The sequence below is a fragment of the Cyanistes caeruleus genome, chromosome Z, assembly GCF_971803275.1.
Source record: "Cyanistes caeruleus chromosome Z, bCyaCae1.hap1.1, whole genome shotgun sequence".
Classification (NCBI taxonomy): Eukaryota; Metazoa; Chordata; class Aves; order Passeriformes; family Paridae; genus Cyanistes; species Cyanistes caeruleus.
Window position 1 is genome coordinate 56,941,128 of NC_141732.1, and position 27,927 is coordinate 56,969,054.

Genomic DNA, 27,927 nt, shown 5'->3' on the forward strand with positions numbered 1-27,927 from the left:
TTTACTTAGAAAAACCTTCCTTTTTTTTAGAAAAGGTTAAAAACATGATATGTACCTTAGGCAGGCCTTACTGCATCAAATCTGAAAAGACCAGGAAGAGATACCTTGATAAAAACCCCAACTGGTAAGAAAGACAGTCAGTCAGTCAACAACTTTTATTGACTGAACAATGGTATGAGTTTGGCCCTGAAGCACTCGCCCAGCTTGTCCTGCAGGTCTTGAAGAGGTAGAGCCAGAAGAATGAAGCACAGTTCGAGGATATTTAGCAGCAATGGCTTGTGATATTGTTTGCTGAAAAGTAACCAGATACAACAAAACAATTAATGGCACAAAAAATTCACATTAAAATAGCTCTAGGTGAGCTGTAGTTTAAAAAGAAAGACCTGCAGTCCAGCAAACTGAAATACAATTATCAATAAGGAAAAAATAAATGGTCATTTAACGGAAGGAGTAAGTCTTTTTCCTTTCTTATCTGTAATACCCTTTTAGAATACAAAGTGCTACACTTCCAGTTAACTAAGTAGCTTGAGCTTTTATCACCTCAATCTTATTTCAAGGTTGGTTTGTTTTATTTTTTTACCATACTGTTCACAATTTTCCCTGTAGTGCTAACAACTTTTCTTTTGAAGTATTTGCTATGAGGCAGTCTCTGAAAGACCTTTGAAAAGGAAAGGTTTGCTATTTTATCAAGAATTAATTTTCTGCCCATAAAACTAGCCACCTTAGTGTAATAAACAGTAGTCATTCTACTTTTAATCAAGGTAAATTCTCTTCCCTCTCAAATTAACTCAAGACAAATACTTAGACTTAGATTTTTATTTGCAAAATGGGTATACAGAATATATCTCTAGGGCTGTCACATTAATCTACATTTTTAGAAATCAGTTTTTGTTACAGTAGTTCAGGTACTGTCCTTGTCACACTAATGACAAAATCCGAATCCAGAAATTGTTCTTAATGAAATAATTGCCACACTGAATCTCTAAACTCCTAAGAACATACAATTTAAATATTAATTTCTGCTTAGGAGCCCAATTATTGAAAGCTATGAGCAAGCCATACAACTGTGAGCCATGGCAGGAAATGGGGGCCTTTCCTGCTTTTGGTACTGCCACACTGGTGAGGGGACTGGGGGTGCTTGTGAGGTTGGGAGGAGACAGAGCCAGGACAGGTGACCCAAACTGACCAAAGGGAGATTCCAGACCATGTGGCACCAAGCTCAGTGTATGAAGTGGGGACAAGAAGCAGGAAAGGGGGGGGGACATTCGTGGTGATGTCATTTCTCTTCCCAAGTAACGATTTTGCATTATGGGGCCTGACTCTCTGGAGATGGCTGAACACCTGCCTGCTCATGGGAAGCACTGGATTAATTCCTTGGTTTGTTTTGCTTATGTGCACTGCCTTTGCTTTCCCTACCTTTTTCTCAACCCATGAGTTCTACAGCTTTTACCCTTCTGATGCTTTTCCCAAACTCTCTAGTGGGGGTGTGGGTGAGGGGCTGTGTGGAGCTGCTGCCTGGGGTTAAACCATGACATCTCACCAGTGCCTTCTACACAAAGGCAGTAAGTACTGTTTGCTGTTTTCAATAGGCTTCAAATCTGAGCTTTGTCTGATACCTCTTCACAAGATAACTTTTCTCCAAACTGCTACCAGACATGTTGTAATAAAAATACTTCAAGAAGTGTAATCTGATTTACCTGAGTGACTGGATGATGTTTCTCAACAATGACTGAACTCATTGGTGGAGCAACTCCCATCACTGTTAAACTCCCAGAAGCTCTGGATTTTTGTCCCATATCAGCTCGGCCTGTGATTCGAGCAGTGATTGTTCTTCCTGCTTTCTGTTGTGCAGATGTTATTACTTTTGCTGTGGGCTATCAATAAATTGTGTAAGTATTAATTGGTAAAAAATTCTAAACATTATTTGCAATGCTTTAGTGCTTCTGCTCACTTTTATCTGCCACATGCCCACATGGAACAGGTAATGTTGCAGGTAATGCAGTTACATTACACAGGACTGAATTTGCTCCACCTGGCTGCAACCAGGATTACTCTGGTTTTTTTCTCTCATGAGATAGCATTTCAAGCAAATTACTTCTGTCCTGAGGGAAGTAAGACTAATTTGACAAAAATGAAGCAGCATGGATCGTTTAGCTTTGCTTGCTGATTGCATGCTTGAGTGACAGCTGAAGGTACTTCTGTCACTGTGGAAATCCTTTCTAGCAGTGAGATAGCAGATAATAAAAAGCTCTCATGCATACAATAATGCAACTTTCTCTGACAGCTGATAGCAAACTATGTCAAATGTGGAAAAGAAAGTAGGGCAGTTTAGCACAAAGCACAGAAAAGAGAATAAGGGAGAAATTTCAAAGAACGGGATAACAAGACAGAGCACCTTCTATAACTAAAGGTTATCAAGTCAAACGCCAATTGTTCCTGTTGCACTTCTATTCTTCATTTTGCCACACTGCCCTATCTACAGAAAGAATTTAAAACTGCTCCTAGCATAAATGAGTTTATGTAACATAAATGAGCATTTGCAAGCTAGCATCTTCATACTGGTATGTGAACTCTGTCAATATCCTCAACTACAGATCTGTATTGCTCTGAGAAATGCACAAATAACAATACCCAAACTAATATTTGTTATGGTTATGCCTTAAAATTAGAAAAAAAGATAACTTTAGCATGTTACCAGTTTTTGAGTTGATGTCAGACCCGATGTTGATGTTGTGCTAGCAATGATTATTGGAGAATCAGAATCTAGTCTAGTCTCAGATGTGCTTGCATGAGCCAGGTGGCTAGAAAACTGAAATGAAACCACAGTTTACACAGAATGAGTATTACTTCTGCTTTCTAGAAAATACAGTTTTACTGCTTAGATAGTTAGTTTTTTGACTATCCCAATTAGCCTTTTAATTGTAATGTCTTTGCAGATATTATCTCTTTAGTGTTACTGTTTATTGCTAATTTAGCATCACTTGTCTAAAAACTGTAGAAATGGTGTGAATAACATTTGTCACTATTAGAATGACAAGTCAGGAGAGAGGCAAGCACATCATCTCTGTCCTAACCTACTCTCTAGCATGATACTGTTCTACAGTGGCAAAGTTTTCAGGATGACTCCAGGGCAGGTCCAAAACAACCAGGCTATTAGAGGATGATCTGGCCAAGTTGATATGATAGTACAATAAGTTGAGTTCCCTCAATGTCTGTATGTGTTACACCCCTAAAAAAGAAGTCTGAAGTCAAGCCAGCTTTTCATCTTTCCAGAGTATATTAAATTCAGTTTTTTTTAAAAAAAACCCTCTTAACAACTCTTTTTTCCAGAGAGAACCTTAGAGAGAAAATGATGTTTATTATAGCAACCTTGTCTTAATTAGTTTAATGCATTTTCACTAAAATAAAAAAAGAGCTTAATGAAAGTACAGCAAGCCACAGCAGCCATGCCCCAGTCACTTCATTTTCACAGTGCAGTCTGAACACTCCTGCACATTTCCTTTTAGATCTGGACTCTCTTCAAAAAAGCCTCAGTCAAGTAATTTCTTTTTGGAAATAAAATTCTGTTCCAGCCACATGCTTACCATATTTTCCATGTGAAGAGAAGCTGTTGGTGGAGGTGGTGGTGAAGGTTGACTATATTGTGAAGGAGGTAGCCTTCCTGCACCAGTGGTAGCATTATCACTTCTCCTGCTTCCTGTATCTATTATTAGAAACACAACGTAATGGGATAAGTACATGATCTAGCTAACCCTAAGGGGTGGGGATATGGGGGAAGGTAAGTTAAAACAAAAATTTTAGTATGTCTTTGGGCTTTCTGTATAATCTAATTAAAAAAAGCAGGCTGTTCTTTATAGAGGTAGGTAGGTAGACAGATATAAACAAACATTTCTGCTTTTTACCCTCTTTTGAGATGTTTGTAAATGTTTTTCAAGGGGCCTGTTTCTCTGTTATGTCTCAGTACCCCCATGGCACATGTCACCTACTTGTAGTGCAAAGAACTGAGGTTCTTCCTACTGCTTGCCAAAACTTAAACCAGTGTGCAAGAGGTGCTCTAAGAGACAAAATCCAGTTTAGACAGGAAAACACAAAGTTCATACTGGACTTCTGTGAGGGCACAAGATCCTTAAAGGAGCTTACTGGCAGTAAAATAAAATGTTACGCATTAGCAGCAGCATCTCATCCCCACATAAAATTGCTGGACAGTGGCCTCATCCTGGCTGTAGGGCTGGGACAATCTACAGGCACCCTATAGCTCTCACCTCCCCTCACCAAGGTAGGTTGGCAAGCATAAACTTGAACAAAATCCATCTGGGATACTTTTATCCCACATTGTGACATAAATGGCATCACTAGGGATGCCAGATCTGCAGACATAAGCCCAGTCTCTTTTCTAAACACTTCCAGTCTTTTCCTTTTAGAATACAGACTTCCTTAAAGGAAGGAGAGAGAGGTATTCTTATTTAGTCTCCTGTTTCTGAAGAAGCTGATGCTAGCAGGAGTTCCAGGACAAAAGAAATTTGCTCATTCCAGGAACTAGAGTGACACCATGTGGTAATTGTGTTTGTGTTTTTTCATTAGCTGAAATAAGCAGGAAAAATAAAAAGAAAGTGCTTCAAGTCTGTGCAATACTTGTAGACATCACGAGTAAAAGCATGCCAGAATATGCATTTTGTACATATTTATGAGTGTACACACACATTAAGGTTAATCACAGACTAGACCAATGCAGTAATGGACCAGTCAGATCTGATTCATGTTACTGAAGAAAAACAGTGCTAGGATTTTTATAAGCAAAAGTTATGAATTTCTGCGGCTTCAGTGTTCCTTTGAATATATAAATAGGTTAAAATAATCTTAATATACTATTAATTAAAAAAAAAGTCAGCAAATGAGGCAGATAACTTTAACTCCATTAACACTAAATATTATGAAGCCATTAAGGTTGTGATACATGCACACTATTAATAAATACATTATAATGAGATATGTATTTTACCTGTAGATTGTGTGTCTATTAATTATATATTAAAATAACCTAATAATAAACTTGTAAAGGGGTGAAATTCTGCTTTTTATATCCAATTACAGTAGGTGGCACTGCAGTGTTCATATAAATTTATAATTGCTGACAGATTCTGGCACATGTAAGTTTTGAGGTCCACAGATTAAAAGACTAGAAACACATCACAATCATCTTCTCTGATGTTTGCAGTCCTCCAGTGTCCTGATAACTGTTCTACCTTGAGAATGAAGATCAGTGGTTGATCAAACATATTAAATAATTATGTAACTTCATTAAAACCACCATCTGGCTGTAAGAAAAATATAGTATGCCTGGGGCAGGGGAGAAGGTGGTATCAGAGGTGGTGGAACCTGATGACCTACTTGGGACCAAGGACTCTCACAGAGTCTGTAAGATGTTATGCAGCCTGATAAAAAAAGCATAATAGTGGGCACACAATAAAATGAGCTACAGGTACTCTAACATCCAGCACAGCAAAATCTGTAGATGTGCTGGTGTAGAGTATTAGTTCCAGCTTCTTAGTAGGAATCAAGCAAAATCTTTGGTCCATGAAACTCGAGGGCTGGTCACAACTATGCTAGAGCTCGGTTTTCCTCATTTCCTTACTACTTACTCTTATTTTTATAGGTATACAAAAACAATGCTTTCACACCAATTACCCTTCATTATCAGGGAGACCTGTTGTCTCTGCTGCATGTTTTTGAAAACAATAAACAAACAAATAAAAGATAATGCTTCAAGATAGAATAATTCTTTATTAGTAACATGGTGATAAATAAAATACTTGGGAAATGCCCTGTAATTTTATTCCCAAACTCAAGATCTTCAAAAAATCATTCATTCTTAAACTTCTACAAATACTGATCCTAAATTTTTACTAGCACACAGGTACTACACTTAGCTAATTTCATATTAATTTCTTAAGTACACATGCTACTATTAAGCACAAATAAGTTTTACACATTAAGCACTTACGTTTTACAGGCTTAGACAGCTGCTCAGGTAAGTATCCTCTTACATATTCAGGTTTTTATTTCCTTTTCCTATCTACCTTTTTTAGTGAACAATTCCTCTAAAGTAGTTCAGAAACTTCTGTGCAAGATTGTTTAATTTAGCAATGGAAGTTACTTGTCTAAGGCCATTAACAACTGCTTTCAGTTCAGCTGGCTGTCGAGCCACACGTATAGCTGTGGCACTCCTGCAGCTATTTTCTCTTTAACGTAGGTTGCTGTACCAGCATGATTATGTTCCCACTGCTACGGATTGCCTCACTCCGAGGGAGTGATTTCATTACATCCGTAAGCACGTGCAGCTCTTCCCTGTGTAGCTGCACAGGTTTTACGGGTATGCTGCTGATAAAAATAGACTGGTGCTTCCTGTTCTGGCATGGAGTTACTACTAAATACAGAACCTGGGAGATCTGCTTGCCCTTTTTACATTCAAAAGCAAGATTAAGAGAGAAGGAAGAGCTGTCTGGGAAAAGCTGATTCATTGTACGCTGAGATTCCAGAGCATAAAGAAATTTTCAGGATTTCATCTTCACTGCTCCATAACCTCGTATTTTAAGAAATTTGCCACCTCTCACTTCTTGTTCTGCCTTCAGCTGCATGTTATCCCTCTCCCAGCAATGCGGGATGAAGAGAACACGTTCCTCCTTTCAGCTACAGCAGTATGAAGCAGTATGAAGTCCAGCACCTGAGTATTTCTCAACATATTCAGCTGGACTACTGCTTTATTCTAAAGCACTGAGAGTTTAATAAACTCCGTATGGCCAAAAATTCTCAAATTTAAAAAAAAAAAAAAAGAGAAAAAACAAACAAACAAAAAAATCCCAAACAAATCCAACAAAAATACACACACACTACCAGATTAAACTTGCTATTCATACTAACCAGGCTCCGGCCTACTGTCCTTGCCTTGGAACATGCTCATTGCTTCCAGATTCAAAGCACATACACCACGCATAAAGGCTTTCTTCATGGTCTCTTCATACTGATCTCTTTCACTATGCAGTCGCAGAATCTCAGCTTTTGTCTGTTCCAAAGCAGCAGTTAACTATGAAACAGAATGAGGAAACAGGTCTCTCTTATTTCTTAATGCAATCTACAAACATATTCATCAATTAACTTTCAAAATCATTTATTATATTTAAAAATACAGAATTTTTCACTTGAAAATCTCTGCTTCACCAGAGATGAACAGCTCATTGAAGTTTCTTGGTAGTACAGCACAATATTAATAGTAGAGTGTATCAAAGACAAGACTATTGAAAAGGACCGTCAGACTCGACCTATGCAGAAATATATTTTGCAAACTTTTGTCTTTTAGAAATTGGCATCTGGCACAACCCAGATCTCTGCAGAAACATGGGCTCATTCAACAGAAGAGCAAGCATTCTCAGACAATTATTTAACTATAAGGGTAAATTTTCATCACCAGTTCTTCTCTAGATACTGTAAAAAACTAAAAATGCTGAGAACAGAGCAAGTTGTTACTTATGGTTTTTGTTCTCCTGAGACACATTTGGCAAACCTGTTTTTAAAATTCTAGGTTTAATTTCTTGCTGAAATACAAATCTCTTAAAAGTTGTATTTTAAAACTGATTACTTAGCATGCACCAATACACAGCTGACAATTTCACCTTTAGCTCTGAAAATTCTTTAACAAGCTTAATCAGCAAGCTAAAGAAAAATCAAACTTAATTTCAGCCTTTAACAGAGTAGCTATTACAGAAAAAAATATTGTACTCATTATGATCATTCAAAGTAATAATGGTCTTCTCTTGCCATTGTCTTCTTCATTAAGATCTCAAAATGCATAGCCCATACTAACAGGATGTTGTTAGAAAACAAATGGCATTCCCATTGGTAGGCAAACATAAATGTGCCTAGTTTCAGGAAAGCTAAATTTATGTCATCTGTGCATGCAGATTGGCAACATTTTATATCAGATGCAGGGAAAAAAGTTATGTCTGGAAACATAACAGAGATCTTAGATCCATTCACGTCTTCCCACAGAACAGGGAGCCCTGTTCTGCTGGAAAATACGTTTGTTAGGTTTGCTGAGAAAGAGATATTTGGAGGGACAGGGATTGAGAGTCAAAGAGCAAAAGAGGGAAAAAAAATTGATTTTACCTCTGCAATTTTGGCTTCATAATCATTGGTGAGCTGAACACAGACATCTTCTGCCCTTAACTGACAGGCTTTTGCTACTTTGTCTTTCCATCTTTCTTCACTAAGAGAGCGCCATGCTGCCCACACTTTTTTCATCAAAGCTGTACGGAAATGTGCATCTGCCATTCTAACTGCATATTCCTTAGGAAGTAAATACAACCACATCATATGAAAGTTCAGGCTTGATAAAAAATCTGGTACTCCACTGTGGATGATTGTTTTACAGTTTATTACATAGACCACAGCAGAAACCTCTTAAGTGAGTTACAGGTCCTGCAGTGAAGTCTTACACAAGCAGCAGCAGCTCAGTGCTGCCTCTGCACATGTGCCATGGCACATTACCAACCCCACCACGAGAAACCATGCTTGTGAACTCCCAGGCTACACATAACTGTGGTCTTACTCTTAGTTTAATGACACTCAAACAACAACCTCACATACAATGTAAAGAGATGTGTGAAGCCATTTGCTGGATATGTGGCACATTTGGATTCACTGCAGGAATCATACAAAACTTGCAGTCAAAAAGATTGCAGATAGTTAGTTTAAAACACTTACCTTTTGAATATATTTAGACTTACAAACTGTTTAAAAAATTACCTTAAAACAACCCTACTATTCAACTCTGTATCAAAATCGTCAGCAGACACTGCTTTCTCCCCATTCCAGAGAGTATTCTAACAGCAACGCTCTTTTTAGAGCTGATCTTTTCAAACTGCTTGACACTGTCAAACACATCAAAATAGAAACACCATAATTTCTTCAAACTCTAACAGGAACTGCAGCAGCTCTGGCTCTTGAGTTCAGAGGTTTCATTTTCATTGCATTTTGATTTTGTGCACATACCTCTTGTTTGGCTTTAACATGCTGAATCCTCCAGAGTGTAAACTTTCTCATCAACTCTACTCTGTCCGTTTGCTTTTCTAATGCTTGGGTTAAGTTAGTAATTACCTGCAAAAATATTTATTAACACTATTAAAATAGCTGTGATCGTTGTAAGGTCAAATAGAATGTACTTTGTCAGTTATTTTTCACTTAAAGCACTTGCTTTTAACAGATGCTTTCTACTGAAACTTCCCCTTACTCTAATCAACTAAGACACAATAATCAGAGTTCAAATCAGAAGTAAAATTCCTGTGACTTCAACACTCAGATTGTGACACTTCCATTGTGTAGCTTTAGGAGAAGTTCAACTGAATTGTTATTTCCTCCTACATTTGCTGGTTTCTGAGCTATTTTCTCATAATTAAATGTTACTGTAGCATAACATCAGAAGAATCTCTTGTTTCAAAGAGAATTTTGATAAATCAGAAACATTTATATTAGAAGTTTGTTTTACTTGTCTGAACAGAATAAACAAGCTAGGTTGTTGCTTATTAAAAATCTTATTAAGAATTGTTACTCTCTTCAGAAATTCTCATGAAAGATATTCTATAGGCCCTTAGCAATTAAAACATTTGAGAGGTAAGACAGAGTACTGGATAGAGACTGCAACTGGGGACTTTTACCAGCAATCTCTAAATTTAATGAGTACACATAAACAGCTGAAGTTCCCCAATTAATAATTAAACCATAGAAATTTGGTACTGCAAATCTGAATATTACTTCATATTTCTGCCTAAATTCTTAAGCTAGATTCTGCCATCAGCCACATATGAGCAACTCCAAGTGTCAGTAGTGATCTATCTTGGGACTTTGGGGAATAATGTAAAGTTATTTTAACTACTGCATAAATATTGTCAAGAACAACATTTTATAATAATACATGGTAGCATATGTTAACATTATATTGTATTTGTTACAAGTAATAATCATTGAACATACCTCAGTGGAATGAATACTTGAAATTAAAATAGAAAGCAAACTGATATATTAATTACTTTTGTTGAAAAAGTGTCAAAAAAATCAATTTTCAATGCTGCATACATGCTGCCACCCACTAGAAGTCTTAGCCTAAGTCTATTTTTGTTAATAAGTACATTTTTGTAAATTAAAAGCAGCTGAGATTTACAATGTGAAATAAGAATCTTTAATACTAGTAATATTTGTGAGGCTGGTGGACCCCGGTTTATGTCCACATCAGGATACAGCAGTTTCTGTAATTATGGAGTGACATATGAATGCATGGGAGCACAGCCACCTTCCATTCAGGTGGCAGCAATAATAGTTTTCTATTAAATTTATTTATTTATTTATTATTATTTCTTGTTAGAACTATAAAATTGGCTGAAAAAATGATTTCTTTGGCAGCAGAAAACAAAATAGAGCTTTCAAGGTATCATTGAGAATTATGGCACATTAAGTATAACTGCCATACAATGATATCCAGCAGAATTAGATGTTTGAAAGATATAGGTTGAAATAACCATGCACATAGGTACTACTTTACATTGTACAAGACTAATTCTGTTACTGTAATGTTACAACATTTATATTTGCTTGGTCTGTAAGATTAGTCTGTTTTCCAAATGGATACACAACACCATATTATTCATATTTTAACTCCTGCAATGTATGTTTTTTGAAAATGTAAGTAGGAATTAGAAACCCAAACTCCATTAAGTGTTCTCAAGTAATAGGTTAAATGTTCAGGCTAGCAGTAAGAAGACCCAATGTTATGTTATGTGATTGCAAAACTGCCAAGATTTTACATCCACATTCACAGTTCCAGTTAATTTTGAAGTTGTTTACACTATTGACAGCAGGAAAGTGTAAACCAGGGACTCTCAAATGTCCAGTCTTAAGTAAATATATAAATGTAGTATTCCTAAGAATAAAATAGAGGCTCTTCAACATTTACAAGACTGCTGCCCATTTAAAATTGAGGAAATCAGATGCAATAGTTGAAAAGTTAGAGGCTTTTAAAGTGTGACAGCTAATAGGCTCACCTAAGCCTGTGTGATCTTTATGAAACAAATAAGAAACAAGAGTAGACTCTAGATTTAAGAAGCAAACAATGCAAAGTATGCATATATAATGTGTTTTCACTGTTAGTACAGACAACCCTGTCAACAACAATAATTATTTTTCTACTATATAGTCTGAATATATTATTTCCTTCTTTGTCATTTGCTTCAAAAAATATATTGTTCAAAGAGATGGACCAAAAGATGTGGATATTTTTAAACAGAGAGGAACTGTTAAAATATGAAATTGAGTTACTACCTCATCTTTCCTCCTAACAGAGATTTCGTAAGTATGAAGCAACTCCTTTAAGTTTTCCATCTCATTCTGCAGTTGTTTCAAATGTGCAGCATGTTTCTCTTTCTCTTGTTTCATTTGAAGCTTGTGCTGTTGAATCAAATCAAGTTTCCAGTTTTTCAGTTCAGTCAGAATATTTGTCTGAAAAGTTGAAAGGATGACAGTAATGCAATGAGTTTAAATTATTCCCTCCTCTCTATTATTTTAATCTTAAAACACTTAGCAAAATCAAAGAGACATATTTACAGAGATACCTTCATTAAACAGGCTGTAAAGAGATGACACAATGAACTATTGAATCATTATGTTGGAACATCCCTAATGGAGACAGTTATTCCAAAGTTTTTGAAACAAGATATTCTATGCTACCTATGCTTATGTGCAATATGCAAAAACAACAAAATGCACCATTCTCCCAGCAATCACACTGCATCTGCATGATATCTGTGGATGCTTTTAATGATTCCATACAATATAAATACCTTAAGACTTCCACTCCAGAGATCAAGAATATTTTCTATTTGAGTGACTTTTTCATCTGGTAAAGTTAATTCGGTCACTATGGTTTTGCTGACTTCTCTTGGACCATGTGTGGATCCTTGAAAAGAAGTTGCTTCTGAAAAAGCAGGTTGTTCCATACCAGCCTGTTTCACTGATGTCAAGACTGAAAATGAAACAAGAGAATAAGGACTGACACTCTGGAAAGGCTAACTGGTCCACATTCTGAATGGAAGTCATAAGACAGGCTTTGGTAAAAAGGAAATAAAATATTTATGACACCAGAAATCTCCTTTCTCCACATTAGAAAAACCAATCCAATTCTAATACATGCTTCCTGGACACATATTTAAACTGACAATCCTACTGTAACATTAATAAATTAAAAAGTGCTGCTCCCTTAAGATACTGTATTTAACTTATATTAAGATACTCTATTTTAATATAAGTTAACCGAGTGCCAAAAATACAGTCAGAAATAACATCTCTACGTAAAGGCTTCTTGACAATTAACATCTCAGGTCAACAATCTACTAACTGTTGCCTTTTTCTTCAATGAGCCTGTAAACACCTGAGGTCTGTGGTGTTCCTTTATGAATTCACAAAGTAGCCTGTGGATATATTTCCATGTTAATATGTACCCACATCCATTTTTCTTAAATCCTTCAATTTGTTCATCTAATTAGAGTTCAAGCAATTTGAGAAAGGAAGTATCTACCATGAATTTATATAATGCCTTACACATTAAATCCTCACTTTCAGGAGCTGTGGCTAGGAACCACTGCAATAAAAGTTAATCTCTCCCCAAAAGCTAGTTTGCATGCATTTGAGCCGAGAATAAAGTTAATATTTAAGTAAACTTGGGAAGTAAAATATTGTTTTAAAATTAGTTACTCCTTACAAAAAAATTGTTATTTGAGTTGACAATTGAATAAAAGAAAATTAGAAAGAAGAGGCATTAGCAGATTTCTGCTAATAAGAACAAACACGACAACTTTAAAAAAAACCTCTTTTTTCATAAAAAGATGAAACCTCCAACATTTTAGTCTTCATTTCTGAAAACAAATATTGTCTGATAGGTACTATTTTTTGGTTCAGCCTAGAAGAGATAAGCTCGTCTGTCACAAAACAGGATCTTCAGTGGACACTAGGAAAGTGTGTTTCTAATTTATTTAAGGTTGATACTCTTTTACAGTTATTTTTACTGTTAGTTCACCTTTTCTAAGGAAATGAGAAGAGCTGTCTGGCTGACACTCCCTGCCATAAAACTGCTGCACTCATGCTCCAAAACAAAAGGAAATAAGGAATGCAGAGGCAGTTACAACTACTTTTTGATATTTCTCTCAAGGTAATACACAACCACACATCATGAAATTAACACCAGCTTGAGCTAAAGGAGTGCCATCTAACACACCATTTCTGTAGACTAAATGCCCTACCCTATTACAGAGGCAAAAGACCACAAAGAGATTAATCCCCATCACAGAGTATATTAAAATCAGGCTTTAGCTTTTTGTCATTGTTTCCCTTAAAAATGACAGAAGTATTGGTAAGGTAGTGGCAGAATTTGAATACTTGTTGCTTGTAAAAATCTCCAAAATATGTGACATGCCAGACAGATGATCCAGATTACTTGAAATGCATCTAATTTCTGTGACGAAGAATCTGGCTGGCATCTGACAATAAAATTATTTGGCACTGTTACCATTGTCAAATATTCACAGTTCTCTCCTTCACCACTTTTCCCCATTCCTGCATGCCACTCCTTCCTTCTGTTGTGACATGAAATGCAGGACATTTTGTTTTTATTTTTAACTTTTACCGCTCGGTTAGATTATGAAGATATCCAACCAATACAGCACAGTTTCTAAGATACCTTCCAAAAAAAACCAAAACAAAACCAAAAAACAACCCAACAAAACAAAATGTATTGATCAAAACAGAATATTAAAATAGACTGACATCTGCCAAAGCCTGAGAATCACACTGCTACTAGTTCATCATTCTGTTCTCCTTAATTCTCCCTATGAACAGATTATTCTAGAACAGCTTTCATTTCTCTCTTTTAGCATAGGATGTGTCGTATCTTTACTGAATCCACCAAGTATATCTGTTACATGTTACATCATCTTATGAAATTCATCTTGGCCTTCCAGCATTGCCATAATTTTCTAGTTGTACACTTATTAATTTAATTCTTGTATCTAATGCTCTCCTGTCACCTCTGTTCCTTCCATAGAATTATATGTCATTCAGTTGCAGTGCACCAAGGTATCAAGGATATTGGAATCATTTGGATATGAGAAGTATAGAAATGTACTTTATTAAATAAACTCTACACACATTTACTGCAACAAATCTCTAGATGGAGGTAATGAAATTAGCTGTTTATCCAGATGTCTGTTACTACTGTTGGGTTTTTCTGTGTTGCTCTAGTATCCGACCCTTTCTGCCTTTATTAAGTAAATAAGCTCTGACAGACTGCTCTCACACGTGACATGCTATTAGTGGCCCAAGCTGAGTACAGCAATTTGCTAAAATGTTCCAAGAAGTCTAATGGACATATACTGAGGACTGGCAGGCCTGAAGAGAAGGATTTTTTCCAGTCTCTGAGTATGAGTCATCATTGCACATCTCTGCAAGAAATAATTTACTGCTTCAGTTTTAGTAATTTTCAAATTTAATCAACTAAACTGGTAACAAGAACAGGAAATTAAGTTTTATGTTTCAAAGTTTAAAAATATTAGGACATTGAACTGAATTGAACAGTGGAGTATTTTTACTCCATTTACTTTTCTTATTTGACTGAAAGCAGCTAGGGAAGATACTATGTATACCTAAATTTTCTGCAACAAATACAGATTACCAATAATCAGACTTCTACCATCATAATGGTAGCATCCAGACCAAATACTTCATAACCAAAACTTCATTTCAGAAGTCATTGCATACCATTGGAAACTCTATTGGCTCCAATACCATCACATGGAGGAGGGGAAAATAAATTATAAACTTGAGAAGCTCTGCAGAAGAGCAAACTTTCAGGTTTTAACTCCATGCTCAGCACATTCATTCATTTTGGTTTACAGTTACAGAACACTAACCTAATAATTTATGATTTTGTTATTTTAACAAAGTAGCAGAATTAGAGCCAAATGTCAAAATGTCTGATTTTTACTATGAACAAGGAAGCAGTGCCAAAAGAATGGAGTTCAATAAAAAAAGTAACTGTACTACAGAAACAACCTGAAAAACAATCCCACCTGATCAGCATTAGAGGTATGGTATTAAGCTTGAATTTAAGCATTAGAGTATTAAATTTGAATTTAACAATTTTCTCACTGTTCATTCAAAGTCTTGTTATTACCATAATTAAAAAAACAAAGTATTCTGTGGCCATTAGCACTGTGGTCAACACTACTTCAATACGTAATCACCATCAATCAGTACTAGTGATTATATAGAAGAGTTCAATATTGTGATCAGATCTTTTCCTCAAAGTTGAAATAACTTTTTTACAACTAAATTGTTTCAAGCTCTGTCTCAAGGAAGCATAACCCATCTCTCTCCCAGACTGAGAAGACATAGTGATATTTTGAACATCAAACACGTATTTTGATAAAGGAGCAAAGCAAAGGAAACTTGTTTATAGCATGTAATTGACAGAAGCAGGATGAGTCTTTGCAAATACTACTCTTGTCTCTTTTGCTCTCTGGGAAGTTCAGAAGCACCTTTTTTACTGCCTTTAATCACTCTTTTTTTTTCCATTTTGAAAATAACAGAGAAATTGTATTTTGCAGGGTGCTGCCTTCTGAAAAGATAATAAATATCTGAGTGGCTCCTTGCCATCAGCAATACAACTCTTTTAATGAAAACTACAATGCAAAATTTTGATCAGCATCAAGTATTTCTATTTCTTTCCCCTGCTCCATGACAATTAACAAGAGCTTGCAAATGACAATTCTAGCTTGATAACACCAGGCGTATTAAAAAGATACCACTGTTCAAATATTTCAAGAGAAGCAACCAAGGGAATGGGATTTTGTCCTCTCACTTCTGTGGCCATAAAAACAAACAAAGACCTGATAGCCCATACATGTTTAGCCCCATGGAGTGGGTTGACTGTGGCTGGATGCCAGGCAGCCACCAAAGCTGCTCTCCCACTCCCCTCTGCAGCTGGACAGGGGAGAGAAAATATAATGAAGGGTTCATGGGTTGAGGTAAGGACTGGGAGAGATCACTCATGAAATACCATCATGGGCTAAGCAGGCTCTAATTAGAGATATTAATTGAATTTTTCACTGAAAAAAATGAGAGCAGGACAAGAAGTAAAATTTCCTGCATCTCTCCCTCCTTCTCACCTCTACCTCCTCCCCCACTGGCACACAGAGACAGGGAATGGGGGTTATGATCAGTTCCTCACACGTTACTCCTGCTCACAGAGGAGTCTTTCCCCTGCTGCAACGTGCAGGGTCCCTCCCATGGGAGACACTTCTCCATGAACTTCTCCAACATGAGTCCATCCCATGGGCAACAGCTCTCTGTGAACTGCTGCAGTGTGGCTCACTCTCCCATGGGGTGCAGTCCTCTGAGGACAGGCAGCTCCACTGTGGGTCCCCCACGATGTCACAAGTCCTACCAGAAAACCTGCTCCAGTGTGGGCTCCATTCTCCATGGGTCTGCGTGTCCCTGCTCCAGTGTGAGCTTCCCAAGAGGTCACAGCCCCTTCTCAGACATCCACCTGCTCCAGGTGGGTCTCTTCCATGGGCTGCAGGTGGATCCCTGCACTGCCACTGGTCTCCATGTGCTGCAGGGGCACTGCTGTCTCACCATGGTCTGTACCATGGGCTGCAGGAGAATCCCAGCTCCAGTGCCTGGAGCACTGCCTGCCCCTGCTTCTCCACTGACTTTGGTGTGTACAGAGCTGTTCCTCTTGCATGTTCTCACTCTGTTTTCCTGTGGTCACGATTACAACTGTGCAATAACTTTTTTTTTTCTCAGATCTCTTAGCACAGAGATCTTACCATCACTTCTGCTTGGCTCAGCCTTGGCCAGCAGTATGTCCATCCTTTGGAGCTGCCAGGGACTGGCTGTGTTGGACATGGAGGAAGCTTCTGACAACTTCTTACAGAAGTTACCCCTGTAGCACCCCCACTACCAAAGTTTGGCCATGCAAACCCAATACCCCCCAAACAATATTAAAAATAGCATAATCCATCTGAAAGAGTTAAAGAGAGACAGGAGATTGGGTGGCTGGCTACAACTTTCTCTTCAGACAAATATGACAGACAATAGAGTATACAGGCATGTACCAGAAAACCACAAGAGTCTAGTGCTTTGATTCTGATATTCTTTCTCATGAGCAGAACTATTACACATCACAAAAATTCCTTTATAAAACAATATTCCACTCAAACTGGGAGACAAAACACTAAGCAGAGAGAGCACTGAGGACAGTACCCAAATTAGAATTTGCTCCATAATACAGTTCCACATAGCTGGGTTTGAAATTTTCTACTGCTCTTTTAAGAACACCAACTCAGGTTGAGAAACAGCTCTGGCAGCTTATATTAACGGCTTTATAAATGAAGCGTTTTACAAGTGTACTTGAATCATGGCAATATGTGACTTGTGATGTGACAGATCTACAATGGAAGAACGTTCAGAGGAGATAAGCCTTCGGCTCACGGAGCTCTGGGAAGAGTACAGTGAGTGACCATGGTTGTTTTAAAGAAAGCTGAAGTTATCTCAACACAGGAAGGGGCTTTGGGTGGCCTCTGTTTTTCATAAAAGGCTGAACCAGTTGAGTGAATCAACTGCTTGTGCAAGTGGCCTTAATTAATTGTGAACTCTATGCATTTCTGTGCAAGCCATACAAGGATGTCTTGAGCCAGCACAGTATAAAAACTAAGCAACTAGCAAAACTAACTACAGCTGGCTTTAACCCACACAGACTGTCGGAGCAACAGGGGACAGCTTGTGTCATGGTCGTTCATATACAGAGATCAGCAACAGCAGGCAGACCTGCACTGTGATCTGTGTACTGCAGACATTCTGCTCCTGCCATAACTGCTCATCCAAGTCCTGCTCAGATTTTGGCTAACACACAGACCTTCCTAAGGCCTGGTGTATCCTGGGACTGGTGCCATGAGGTCAAGGTGAGAGCAGCAGCTAAGCAGGATTTGATGGACAGAAGGGCTAAAGGTTCATTACATAGCTGCCATCACCTACCATTTGCTATCTCCTGCAGCCTTAATCCTTCCATACAGATTGTCTAGCAGTTGCTTCAGAATCTAAAAACTTAGAGATAGTATTGACTAAACTTCCAAGTTGGAAGATATAAATATGTCACTTGCTCCTCTAAATAGTAGACATAAAGCCATCCACAAAGATTATAAAAGAGAAGACAGAAAGATAGCTAAATATTTTTATAATCAAATAGAATGACAAAGAATAGAAGTTAGTTTAAAGTAATTTTTTTCTGATTTTGCCTAACTTCCTAGAAAAGAAATAATGCAGGTGTGATTGTTTACTATTTCTTCTGAAGCAAAAATTAACAGCAAAGCAAAATTGTCAATCAAAGCAAAATTCTCAGTCTAAATGGTAGTGACAGAAGCAAAAAACCCAGTCAAAAATATCCATGTAACTAATGCATTGCAAGACATTAAGTTTAGAGTCCTAAATACCTAGCAATAAAATAAAACTAGAATAAAAGGATTGAACTGAAAGAGCAAGAATGACATTCATATAGTGTCATGATCAGCCAATACACAAAGCCCTTTTAAGGTAATCCCTCTTTCCAAATAATCGTTGTTCCAATGTGCATTTCTCTATCATAGCAGTACAAGCTTGAGCACCACCAGCTGTTACCCATCAAATTTCAACAAAGTATACTGTAAGAAAGGATATCCCTTTTTCTGTTATTACATCAACAATCTTTAAACATATGCATCACAAAATATGAAGAAGTGTCGGCACATCAACACTGTCATCTGAAAGTGATGCCAAAGAGAACTCCTCAGGGAATATGCCTTCCTAAATTTCTTGTTGTGCAAAATGCAAATGTACTACAAATGTGTATTACATTTTGTACATATATTTTTCAAACTGAAGCTATTAAAAAATGTAAGTCACAAAAGTTGTATCATTGCTCTTGTAAGCTCAACACATAGACTTGGTGGTAGTACCTGGAGTCTTATGGTGATCGGTATCATCTGTTACTCTTGAAACTCTGTCAGGCAGTCTCTGCTCTGATGCAGGCTCTGGTAACTTCGAGACACACTGCTCAAACTTCGGAGTCACTACAGTATAACGAAACAGCTCTTCATATTCATCCTGTTGCAAAGTGGTGACAAAGAATTACAAAACTACAATTACATTTTTTAAAAATAGGCATATGTAAGAAGAAGTGCAAATTAATTTTTTTCTATGATTTTGAGAGGCTTCTTTTTATTATTATGGTGAAAACTAAGTGGATTTCCCTTAAAGTTGCAAAAGTGAGCAGTTTTCCTACAATGACTATAATAATTGAACTTTCTCCTGTTTAATGTTCACATTCCTTCTGATTACAACTATATGCACTGCAATTGTTGCACAGACAGACTCTGCCAGATGCCAGCATTGAATACTGTAATTGGCATCTAAAACAAGAACTGGAAAAAAACTCCAGCCCCGGATCATGTAAGTTATTAATTGACCATTATTATTCATAATTACTACTACTAGTGCTGCAAAGAAAAAATATGTGTTTTTATAGCCATGACAAAGATTCTGTTGAACACAGTCACACTTCACACTCTGTAACATTACAGTTTCTTTGATGGAAGTTGCAAAGCCAATCATCAAAAGAGATTTGATTTTACACAGTTTTGTTTAAAGTGGATATAATTATTCTCACCTTATATTATTTATTTTTGAAATTATACAGGCATATGGAATATGTATATATAAGTTAGAAAGACACTTTCATGTTAAGAAGCTATAAATCCATCTAATTGGTATGTGGCATTATGCTGTACACCGAAGTAAGCCAATTAATATTTTTTAAAAACCTCCTAATGAAACAGATTTTCAGGATGAAGGTATTTAGTATTCACTGTGAGTCTGTAAACAGTCTGTATTATTACTACAATCTAGTAATTAATTAAACAAGTTCCAGTACCAGTTACATACTAAACCCAAATCAAATCTACTAATTAAAGATTTGGAAAACAATGTTCATTGGAAAATACTAAACCAGGTCACTAGCAGTTATTTTTTCTTCACTTAGCATTATCACATTAGTTCTGTTCTGTTCACATCAGTTGTGTTAAGTATCCTAATGAAACCTCAGAACCAAATGTGAATTCAAAAATTAATTTCCTCTTTAACCTGGGGAAAGTTAGAGTGAAAACAAGAAATGAAAGGTACCAATTACATGCAGTATATTTTTGCATCTAACAAGGGAAAAGGATAATACTTCAAAACTCTCTGTGTAACTTCTATCTTTTTGTGTGTTTCAACTAATTTGAGAATTTAAGAAGCTAGGTTTGGTACATTTTATCTGAATTCCAGTTTCCATATAAATGTCCATTTCCCATCTTCTAATCATGTTCATGGTAAAAAACTAAATAAATGTATACAAGCGATAGAATTACAAATATGTGATGTATCTTTTGGATAAGTAAGTGTGTCACATTCCATGTAAAAGGTAGTTAGCTGCAGATCAACAAGTTATCAATTTTTCCACAGCCATATCTTTCTAAATGTATATCGTTTAGATGTTATAAGATATCAAAAGAAGAAAACAGGTATCTTCAGATCTGTTACTCAGTCACGGACCATACAAAGCTCCCTGCAGCAAAATCTCAGCTGAGTAAAAGCCAGTATTAGCCTTAACTAATATAAATTAAATGATTCTGCAGAAGATGTTAGATCACACCTCTGTCTTCTAAGAGATCATTTAACCAAACAGCAACTTAAAACTAATTCCTCTCCAGAAACAAGTTAGTTCTCAGACAGAGCTGATCCAAGTGCTTCCATGATTATCTTAGTCAATTTGAAGGGCCTAGTAGGTTAGATGTCAGATCCAAGTGGGTGTCCCACAATGAGTCACCAAATTTATTCATTATCACACAATCTGTCCTACTATAGACATGCCTAGCATTCAAAATACACGTATCAAGTTATGGCGGGAAATTTCTTTCAAGTTCTAACTCCTTTATTAAAACTCAAAGAATCCACTCTGTACAGGAATACGCACGCTTATGCGCCAACAGTAAGTGTCAACAGACAGCATCCAGTGACAAATCTGGAAATAAATGTTTATAAATTGCAATATTACAACTCTGTTGAAATGAAGTTGAAAGGCAAATACTAAAGAAAGCACATATCCCAGTTGTAATCAGAAATGTAGACACACAAAAAAAATAATCCTGGAGACAGCCATGAGAATATGTATGGAAACACTGAGTGCTTTAAGTGTATCACCTCAGTCTTCAATATTCCATAACAAATATGCTGCAACTGGAATACAATACTGACCAGTACATTTAAAATAAAACCAAAATAAAATAAAATTAACAACATGTCTTTGCTTTACTATCTTGGTTCTGCGTTAAACAAAACTTCCAAGCTGTTTTGTCAATGACTAACAATTATGTTCATGTATAAAACTAGAGGAATATAGTTCTATGATCTGAAGGTCAGTGGAGTTTCGACTATTTAGTGCCTTGGTTTTGTAGAAAAAAACCCGTAGTGATGCAATGAACAAATGGCACAAAAAAAATCAGATATTTTTTGATAATTTTTTTCTAATTTTAAAATAAAAATCTACAGATACTGCAAAGGATTGTAGTCAAGGTTACTATACAATATGGCAAGAACAGATTGAATGGATAAAGTTTTGTAATATTATATTATAATTATATACAATACTATATTATACAATTATAAGTAATGGAAATTCTCTAAGAGCCAGTGGATCTCTTTGTAAGGAAAAAGTAATAATCCGGTCTCTATTTAAAAGCAACACATTATCAAAAAGGCTCAACTGAACAAAATACCTTTCAAAATTACGTAAACACAGTAGAGTACTTCCCTGTCAACATTCCTATTGATCACCTGTCACCTCAGAGTTCTTTTTCAACAGTAAAAAACTCCTGCCAGGGTAGCTTTGGGCTTGTCTAGTTTGGAGAAAAGGAGGCTGAGGGGCCTCCTTGCTCTGTACGGCTTCCTGAGCAGGGGAAGTGAGAGGTGTCCATCTCTTCTCCCTGGGATCCAGTGATGGAATGCATGGGAATGGTTCAAAATTGAGTCAGGGAGATTGTGCCAGATTTGACACTAGGAAGCATCTCTTTACCAAGAGGGCAAACACTGGAATGGGCTTCCCTAGGAAGAGTGTTTGATGCCATGAGCCTGTCACTGTTTAAGAGATATTTGCACAATGTCCTCTAATAAGATGCTTTAACTTTTGGTCAGCCACAAAACGGTCAGGCAGTTTGGCCAATGATTGATGTAGGTCACTTCCAACTGAGACTATTCTTCTCTAGACACAATCTCATTCACAAACCAGTTGCTCATTAGTATATTTTTTTCATTCTCTACAAGGTAGTCTTAGAGCCTCCTTGATAATCAACCTGGTCGTAACAGAAAATTCTGGTCCTTCAAAATTTGCAGCATGATGCTTTTATCTTGTTCTCTATCACAAGCATTGGAAACACAGATACATTACTATTCCTAAAAAAAAGATTATGAAAACTTATCCATGAGATAAGCACAAACAGAGAAGTATATGAGCTGCAGAAATTAATTGCCTCTAAAATGTCATTTAAAAGTTACAAGTCAATCCAAATGGTAAAAAAAAAAAAAAGAAAACCCCTTAATTAAACAGTGCTGCAGCTGTATATGCCCATTTCACCGGGTTACAAATGTGGAGATGCATTTCTACAAGGCAATTGGCAAAACATATTATTGTCAAAACTATCTTAATTTTGACTGTATCCTACCATAGGGAAAAAACCACACAGCATACTACTCAAACCAGAATAACCAATTATTAAATGATGAACATCTACTGCTTTTAAAAGAATGGTACAAAGACTTTATCCAGGATCACTGCATCCTCTAGAGAGAATGATGAGCACAGAAAAGGAAACATCCCAGTATTAGTTACAGCATGTCCTGATGTATTTGACGCAGAAAGTAGAAAAAAAACAAAACAAAAAGCAACAATTTCCTTTCTGTGATTAACTTAGCCATATTACTACTCCAAGGGAAATAAATCCATTTAAAAAAAAATCAGTTTTTACTACATCATGGGGAAAGCCTAAAATATAGTTACTTTCCATGTCTGAAAAATAATGGGTTTCTATCTTACTGTGTCAAATTCTGGCTTCTTGATAAGACTTAGCACAAACAAAGAACAACACTAGAAAAAAAAAAGGTAAGAAAACTACTATTTTACTTGTAACTGATCAAACTCTAAAGTTTAGATAAGAATTTTTACAGAAATTCCTTGTGAAATGCACAAAAGGGGACCCTAACTGAATGTATTTTAGCATCAGTTTTTTTGTGGTCTTTGCTTTTTTTCACTAACATTTTTACTATTTTCCTGTATATACAAAATAGATGCACATTTAGTTAGATTTCCTCACAGTTATCCATTGCCAAATAAAATGCCATGACACTAAATCAAATTATATTGCCTTTGTCCTACCTGAGGATCTGAAGAAACAGGACTGTCCTGAACAAAGTCATTTGGCAAAACTGGACTTGTGCTTTTCTCCTCATCAGATGACATTCTGCACAGTCTATAAAACAGTAGAAGCTGAACTTTGTTTTTCAGTTTCAGTACATAAACATATATTCATAATATATATAAACATATATTCTAAACACTGATTCTTCCTGCATCACAAAAGCTCTTTCTGCCATGGATAATTTTATACCTTTCAGAATGGCAAGCTCATTTCTGTGCCAATGATTAAAAATGTTAAAAAACAGTATAAAGACAATTTCAATTGCTGAGATTTCCCATGGCTCAAGGTCATGGCTCAATGATTACCGTCTTCCTACTTCCTGATGGGCCCTCCTACTTCCTGCTGGGCCCTTATATACCAACCACATTTTTTAAATACAAAAAATGGAGCCTAATGAAGGTTTACTTTGTACTTTTTATTCCTGTATATCCGTGTGTATGATGACAGAAGAAATACTACCTTCCTCAGCTCCGACTTTTTTGTTGCCTCCAGGTCTGATAATTTTCTTCTTTCCTCTCTCACATGAATTATTGCTTATAAATCCCCTTGGTTTTAGCCTCTCTATGTAATGAAATAGCTCTATAGTAGCACTCTACCTTCTTTTAGCTGATAAATTCTTTCAATACCAAAAGATACTTCTGTAATCCTAAAAAGTCAACTTCATAGGCTTTCCTACATAGTTTCTCAAATTGTGGATCCTGGCTACTCTACAAGTCCTGGATCTGTCCAAAGATGTGTGTGCATTAGCAAAGAACACAAAGCACCAACCATCTAGCACGTACAGGAACTGTATGTGTATTTGCAGCCAGAAGTTAGAAATATTGTCATACCTTCCCTTCTTAGTACACTTCAAAAGAACAAAACTACTGATTTTTCTGAGAAACAGGATGGCACATGGAGTCCCATGTGAATGCAGACAAGTCCAAGGAAGTAGAAAAGAAAGGTTTTTATTGAAAAGTTTGTTCAATAACCTAAGACCACTGTCCTGACTTCTGTTTTCAGTTCTCTAAGATCATGCCCCTGACATGCAATCTAGTGGATCTAGTTCTCATCACTGCAACTTCTCTTTGGTCTTCTAAAACTCAAAAGGTTCCTTCATCACAAGTGATAAACTAAAGTGAACTCAGTCAGTTCTCATACAACTTCCCCCTAAGACCCTTCACCATCTTCATTGCCCTCCTTTGGATGCTTTCAAATAGCAGAATGTCTCTCTTATACTGTGGCACTCAGCACTCAAAGTGAGACCCTCCCTTGCCTGGCTGATGCTGTGCCTGATGTCCCCAGGACACAGGTGGCCCTCCTGGTTGCCAGAACACTGCTGACTTGTGTTCAGCTTGCTATCCACCAGGACCCACCAGACCACTTCAGTGGGGCTGTTCTACAGCCTCTCATCTTCCAGTTTGCTCATACATCCAGCCCTGTCCCAGGTGGCTTTTCTGCCTTTGAGGAAATCAAATGCCCTACCCAATTCAGTATTGTCAACAAACTTAGCATGCCTTCAATTCCTCCACCCAAGTCAATTAAGCAGATGTTGAAAAGCATCAGGCCTAAGGTGGAGCCCTGTGGAAACCCCTAGTGACAGGTCCCCAGTCTGATGTCACCCCAGTCACTGTAAACCTCTGTGCCCAACCTGTGAGCCAGTTGCTCACCCATCACAGGATGCATTTATCCAGCTGTGTGCTGGATACTTTGTCCAGAAGGATACTGTGAGACAGTACCAAAAGCTCTACTGAAACCCAAAAAGATCACATCAACTGGCTTCCTTTGATCAAGGAGGAGGGTCACCTTGTCATTACAGGGAATTAAGTTTCTCAGGCAGGACCTTCTTCTCATGAACTCATGCTGGCTGTGATCAACAACGGTGTCAATGTTGCAATGAAGCACAGAACTCATCTCTGCCTTGTCTAGTCCTGTTCGTGAGGTGACCATCCTCATCATGTAACAGGCTCATGTTATTTCTGGATTGCCTTTCATTACTGACATATTTTTAAAAACTACTTTTTATGTCCTCCACAGTACTGGCCAGCTTCAAGTCTAACTGAGCTCTGGCTACATGAATTTCCTGTGGAGAGCTGAATCTCTGTATTTCTTTGACTTTGTAATCTGACTTTGCTTCCACTGGGCATATGCTTTCCTTTTGTGCCTTAGCTTCAGAAGAAGATCTCTGTGCAGCCAAGCCGGCCTAAGAATAACTTATCAGCTTTGATCTCAGTGAACAAGCACTAAGTACCACAAAATACCGGATAAGTTTCTAAAAGAGAAATCAAGGGATATTAAGGCACCACCTCTAGGTCAACAGGCTAATTTGCTAAGCTGCAAATCATTATATGGTGTAAGACAAGTGAGAAGAACATCTTCAAGCTTACCAAGTTCTTCTAAACTTGCCCAAGCATCTGTCAAAATATGTCTGACTTCATTAAAGAAAGATTTCTGCTAACAGCGTTTCTTCCAAACCATAAGCATACAACTGCAATAGTAACGCTGCTACTTTTAAGAAACAGGATGCAACTATAAAGACCTTGATCTGACTCACCAACCTCGTTCTCCTCATTAATTTTGAATGAATTAAGCTAAGCTCAGGTTTTTGTGGGTTTAGCTTTGTTTTTAACTAAGGGTGATGCTTTTCCAAATAATTTAGTGCTTCATTCAGATAAGAGTACTCAACACCTAGGAAAGAGAATCATGTAGTGGGTAAGGTCAGAACAGACCACAGTGGGTAATCTAGTCCAACTTCCTGCTTAAGCAAGGTCATCCTAGAGAACATGGTACAGGATTGCATCCCAGTGATTCTTGAATATCTCCAGTGAGGGAGATTCCACAATCTGAGTACTCTGTTCCAGTGCATGGCCACCTGCACAATACAGAAGTTCCCCCTCATGTTCAGGTGGAACTTCCTGTGTATCAGTTTCTCCTCATTACCTCTTGTCCTATTGCTTGGCACCACTAGGAAGGGCTCAGCTCCATTACCTTGGAACCCTCCCTTTAGATAATTATAGACATTGATGAGGTCTCCTCTCAGTTGTCTCTTCTTGAGGCTGAACAGGCCCAGCTCCCCCTGCCTTTCCTCTTAGGAAAGATACTCTAGTCCCCTCATCATCTTTGTAGCCTCTGCTACCCATTCTAGGAGTTCCATGTCTTGTCCTGAGGAACCCAGCTGGTAGCCTCACCAAGGATGAGTACAGGGGCAGGATCACCTTCCATGACCTGCTGGCAATGCTCTTCCTAATGCCCCCCAGGATCCCATTGTCCTTCTTGGCCACCAGGACACGCTGCTGGCTCATGGACACCTTGTTGTCCACCAGGACCCCCAGGTCCTACTCTGCAGAGCTGCACCCCAGCAGGTCAGCCCAAGGTACCTGGGGTTGTTCCTCCCCAGGTGCAGGACCCTGCATTTGCCTTTGCTGAATATCAGATGGTTCTTCTCTGCCCGTCTCTCCAAACTGCTGAGGTCCTTCTGAAGGGCTGCACAGCACTCGGGGTGTTGGCCATTCCTCCCAGCTCTGTGTTCTCAGTCAATCTGCTGAGCAGACATCTGCCCCCTCATCCAATGGATGAACAAGTTCTGGGCCCATTATTGAACCCTGGGGGACACTGCCAGTGTTAGAACTACGCTGCCTGCCAGCAGAGACAGGACATTCGTTCCCTTTAGCTGAGCCCCCTCGCAAAGCAGCGCTGCTCACACTTTTTTCTCTCACAGCAGCAGCTCCGCAGCTGCCCCCCAGCTGCCGCCGTCAGCGCCGACACCGTTGAGACCGCGACTGTCATGGCAGCCGGGGACAACAAAGACAATCCGCTGAGTGTCCCACATAAACCAGGGAGGCACAGGGGTCAGGCAGCTGGGAATACGATAGATTGTGAGCAGGAAAATCTCCTTTTCTTTTCTTATACAGAGCTTTTGAGGCGACCAGCCCAACCAGTGGGCAGGGAGTACCCACTGGCACCCTCAGGAAACTCAGGGTGGGGTTGCGGGCGGCAATGCGGTCCCCGGGCAGGCGCAGGGGTGCTGTGGGAAGGACGGCGCGGCCCCCGGCCACCCCCCACCGCTCACCTGCGGGCCCCGGCGGCGCCGGCCGCCGGCACCGACGGTTTCAAACTGCCGGAGCGGAAGAGGAACCACCTCTGCGATAGGCTCAGGGTGCCTTTGCAAAGCACGCTCTGATTGGGCAGCTTGGCGGCAAAACAGCCAATCGAGTCGCCAGGCTGGGGGCGCGCACGCCGCCAGCCCCGCCCCGCCCGGCGGCTGCTCGTGACGTGCGCTGATTGGCGGGGCTGGCGCGGGGGCGCGCGGGGC

The 27,927-nt window shown here is 38.2% G+C and overlaps 1 protein-coding gene across 11 annotated transcripts; it reads right to left on the bottom strand.

The window, feature by feature from the left end:
* Positions 1-140: 140 nt before the first annotated feature.
* On the bottom strand, positions 141-27,927 carry POC5 (POC5 centriolar protein). 11 transcript variants are annotated; one of them, XM_086868922.1, is made up of 13 exons: positions 27,685-27,892; positions 23,594-23,687; positions 21,140-21,187; positions 19,086-19,233; positions 11,883-12,064; positions 11,365-11,541; positions 9,046-9,150; positions 8,161-8,340; positions 6,919-7,081; positions 3,585-3,703; positions 2,696-2,809; positions 1,698-1,874; positions 141-291 (listed from the first exon to the last, which is right to left on the bottom strand). In XM_086868922.1, the coding sequence occupies exons 2-13, from the start codon at positions 23,675-23,677 to the stop codon at positions 142-144; spliced, it is 1,647 nt and encodes a 548-aa protein (XP_086725048.1). In that variant the 5' UTR covers positions 23,678-23,687; positions 27,685-27,892; the 3' UTR covers position 141. The 11 variants fall into 11 exon arrangements, with proteins under 11 accessions (XP_086725048.1, XP_086725050.1, XP_023799339.2 ...); XM_086868924.1 differs by having other exon boundaries at positions 23,594-23,678; positions 27,685-27,865; XM_023943571.2 differs by having other exon boundaries at positions 26,993-27,714.

Bases quoted from the DNA above. Each gene is read 5' to 3' on its own strand.
- POC5 (XM_086868922.1), bottom strand. From the start codon at position 23,677: ATGTCATCTGATGAGGAGAAAAGCACAAGTCCAGTTTTGCCAAATGAC. The intron at 21,188-23,593 runs GTAGGACAAAGG...ATTTATTTCCAG, and splicing joins CTGTTTCTTCAGATCCTCAG to ATTTGTCACTGGATGCTGTC. The intron at 9,151-11,364 runs GTAGTAACTCAA...ATATTTTTGCAG, and splicing joins CTGTTAGGAGGAAAGATGAG to GTAATTACTAACTTAACCCA.